Source organism: Euphorbia lathyris, chromosome 5 (assembly GCF_963576675.1).
Source record: "Euphorbia lathyris chromosome 5, ddEupLath1.1, whole genome shotgun sequence".
In the NCBI taxonomy this organism is placed as follows: domain Eukaryota; kingdom Viridiplantae; phylum Streptophyta; class Magnoliopsida; order Malpighiales; family Euphorbiaceae; genus Euphorbia; species Euphorbia lathyris.
This window is the reverse complement of record NC_088914.1, coordinates 64,511,936-64,515,430: the sequence shown is the minus strand read 5'-3', so window position 1 is coordinate 64,515,430 and position 3,495 is coordinate 64,511,936. Positions and strand designations below refer to the sequence as shown.

The following is a 3,495-nucleotide window of genomic DNA, read 5'->3' as shown; positions in this document are numbered from 1 at the left end:
TTACAAAATTCAAAATACATTTTAATCGTATAAATAAATCAACTATTAGATTAAATTTTATTTAATTATTTATTATGAATAATATATTTGAAAATACATATTGTTTTTATAATATAAATTAAATTAAATATTTCAAATCTATGTAATATTTTATTTTATATTTCAATGAATATTATAGGTAAATATTCTTTAATTTTTAATACTAATAAATTTTAATATATGATGGATTAAATTTTAACAGTTAGTAAAATATATAATTGAAATTAAATTTCAATATATACAAAATTTTATAAATATTGACAATAGTAAGTCAATAGCCATTAAAATTAAAGTGAAAGAAAAGTTTAAACTAGTGCTGTGGAATTATTTATTCTAATAATGAAATCTAAAATGTTGATCTATTCCAATCTAACGGTTGTGAATAAAAACCTAACCAGTAGAATTTGTCAATTTCACTCTGACTCTCTCTCTCTTAGCAGATCAAAATCGATCCCTCTTCTCTCCATTTCTCTCGCCGTCAATGGCGATTTATACTCTCTCAAGGGTGGTGACTGTGTCTTTCCTCCAACCGTCCAATTCTCATGTCGTTACCTCTAACTCCGTCCTCTCTAACTCTAGCGCTGGCGGCCTCGATGGGTTCTGTTTCTTAAGCGTCTAGCGTTAATGTAGGTGAAAATGAAGAGAAGAAAAAAGACAACAAGGAAGATGAAGGCTCCATTTTTAGTGTCTGAATCTTACTTTGGCATGTGGGTTAGTTTGGTCATGCTTCAGATCAGGTAATAAAATCAAACGAAAACCCAAGTCATAATTTCATTACAACTTCACAAATTCTGCTCTTATGAACTTCTAATTTTGTGTAATTACAAATTGCTCAGGTTCTATTGACTATTCCCTACCCTTTCTCTCAATTGGGAATTCTGTCACACATAATTTTTCAAATGTTCAAGGGTAAAGTGTATATAGCTTAGAGTTTATTTCACAATAGTGAGACATTTGGCCGAGAGCCTTTAATCGTGGGAACATTCAATTCATTAGCTTTTATATTAGTGATTCAGACTTCAGTAATAATATGATTGTTTTTTGTTTTTGTTTTATTGATTGAAATATTAATTAAGATAATCAGAAACATAGATTGTGTTCAATGTTGCCATGTCTCAGGTTCTATCCTTCGAAGGTTCACAGATTGTAGCTTCGACTCTTCAGATTGTTCTTGGCCTCAACTATTTATGGCGCAATGTTACAAGGTTAGATCAGAACCTGAGTTACGATGTTGATTTAATTGTACAACTTTTTGTACTCTTACAAGGAGTTAACATATCCATGAACCCAAAAAAGGTTTCATTTAGAATTTACAGGGTTACCTTGCTTCACTAATTTTTTACTTTTTGAATGAACATCAGGTTCTTAAGTCCACTGTCAGTTGTTCCTTAAATAGTTCTTATTGGTTTGGGGCTGTATGAGCTTGTATTGGAAGAGCAAGGCATGGAACATTTCGTGAACCTTCGTCATTGAAGATTTTTAATAATCAATGTTTAGGTGCTAATGTTTTATCATTTATTTATTTCAATGTCTTATGACATTTGAGTAATTTGACTAAATCATATATAACCATTGAATTCTGTATAATAGTTTAAGGGTGGTTGCATCATGCATGAGCCTTAAATTGTCTGTGCCCATAATCTTGCACATATTGCATTAATACATAAGCATATTCCTTGCGAGGAGATCCTCTTCCATAATCGATTAACGTCTTCATTCGTTACTTTTTATTAGTTGTTACTCCTTATGTAACTTCTACTATTCTGTCAAAAATAGTTTCAGCTTTGTCATTTGCATTTGTTAATTTTTATATGTGGTATGGTACCAAAATGGCTACAAGATTATTGGGGAAGTGCCAATTGTCTCCCACATACAAAATAGTACCAATTTAACCCCAATATTTATGAATTATATATGGTCTAATTCATCAGAGAAGAAATGGATGAAATGATAAGGTTTAACTGACACCATTTCATAAATGTTGGGGTCAAATTGATACCATTTCATAACGTTGCGGGTTAATTGGTGCTATTTTACATGTGGGGTCAAATTGGCACTTCCCCGATAACCTTGAGGTCTTTTTGGTATCTTATCCTTTTTTTATATTGAACTTTAGCTTATTTAACTAATTATTCTTTCATGTCTCAGGCTATAATCTTAAAAGAAGTCTGTAAAAATGTAGCTCTTACTAAGAATATTGTGAACTTTGTTAATCAAATGGAGAACACAAAGAAGCCACTGCCAGTTGATTTTGGCACCATTAATGAAATGCTTAAGTTGGCTACTCAAAATCTGCATTATGTCAATCTTCTACCATCAATTGTAAGTTGTGACTTGCATCTTTATTTCTTTCCACATTATAAAATGTAAGATATGTAAAATAAATCTTGAAAAATTAAGTGACAGAAACATTTGAGTTTCATTTTACATTATGATTTTCATATTTGGTTTAATTATTGAGGGATAATAAAATTAAATACTTGTAACTCTTATGCTGCAGAATAGTATCATGGTATAGTTTTCTGAAATTTAAAGCCTCTAATGATTGATCACACAAGTCAGTATGGAAGTATGCTGCAGTCTCTAAGAACTTACAATATTTTTTATTTTTTCAAGGCTGAATGTCTATAGAATCCTCTTCCATGATACATTGGTGATGTCCTGTGATGCTGTAAACAGAATCGTTGAACGAATGTACACTCTAATTAACCGTTAAAGTGACATCTCCATTTTCAGCTATGTTCTGCTAGATTTGATTTGGAAGTAGAAGAAAAATCCAGAATAAAGTGTTGTGCTTTTATCAGAGAATGCAAGATATGCCTCTCAATATCCATTTTCTTGTATTAAATGGTCCTTGAACTGAGAGTTCTTTTGGTAGCTCAAGACTAGTGCAAGGTAAATGAACTCTAATCTACATTATTCTAGTAGAGAAGTGATTATATTTCTTGGAATATGATTTTTTTGGTTCATGTTCAGCTATTAGGAATTCCAATTCTTAACATATTTCATACTTGAATAACTTGAATTTCATTTTGAAATGAGATCAAATCCTGAATACTGTATGATTTAATCCATGTTATATGTCTCTTAGAAGTAAGCAATTACTTATGTTTTTGTAAAGGATACTAAGTCAATTTTACACTTTCTTTATAAAATAGTTCAATGTTACTTCAATTATACGTGCTGTTTAATTGTCAAAGATGCATATTCTAGAGACTCTGCCCTGTTTCATATATTTTGAAGTGTGTTCTTTAAAAAAAGAGGTCTACACTTTTTATTTGTATTTGTTGATATATATATATATATATATACAACATATATATATATATATATATATATATATATATATATATAAGAGTTCCCTTCAATCCAAATAAATTAATAAAAAAATTATAATTTTTAGAAATTTTTGAAAATAAAATAAAATAAAAATTAAAAATTTGGCAACATAAAAGT

At 29.6% G+C, this 3,495-nt stretch overlaps 1 protein-coding gene across 4 annotated transcripts; it reads left to right on the top strand.

The window, feature by feature from the left end:
- The first annotated feature begins 489 nt into the window (after positions 1-489).
- LOC136230533 (uncharacterized) lies at positions 490-3,126 on the top strand. 4 transcript variants are annotated; one of them, XM_066019614.1, is made up of 5 exons: positions 490-776; positions 876-948; positions 1,159-1,244; positions 2,188-2,361; positions 2,776-3,126. In XM_066019614.1, the coding sequence occupies exons 2-5, from the start codon at positions 939-941 to the stop codon at positions 2,884-2,886; spliced, it is 381 nt and encodes a 126-aa protein (XP_065875686.1). In that variant the 5' UTR covers positions 490-776; positions 876-938; the 3' UTR covers positions 2,887-3,126. The 4 variants fall into 4 exon arrangements, 2 of the variants coding, with proteins under 2 accessions (XP_065875686.1, XP_065875687.1); XM_066019615.1 differs by having other exon boundaries at positions 490-948; positions 2,656-3,126; XR_010689436.1 differs by having other exon boundaries at positions 490-1,244; positions 1,401-2,361; positions 2,656-3,126.
- Positions 3,127-3,495: the final 369 nt, after the last annotated feature.

Bases quoted from the DNA above. Each gene is read 5' to 3' on its own strand.
- LOC136230533 (XM_066019614.1), top strand. The intron at 1,245-2,187 runs GTTAGATCAGAA...TTCATGTCTCAG, and splicing joins TTATGGCGCAATGTTACAAG to GCTATAATCTTAAAAGAAGT. The intron at 2,362-2,775 runs GTAAGTTGTGAC...CTCCATTTTCAG, and splicing joins TCAATCTTCTACCATCAATT to CTATGTTCTGCTAGATTTGA.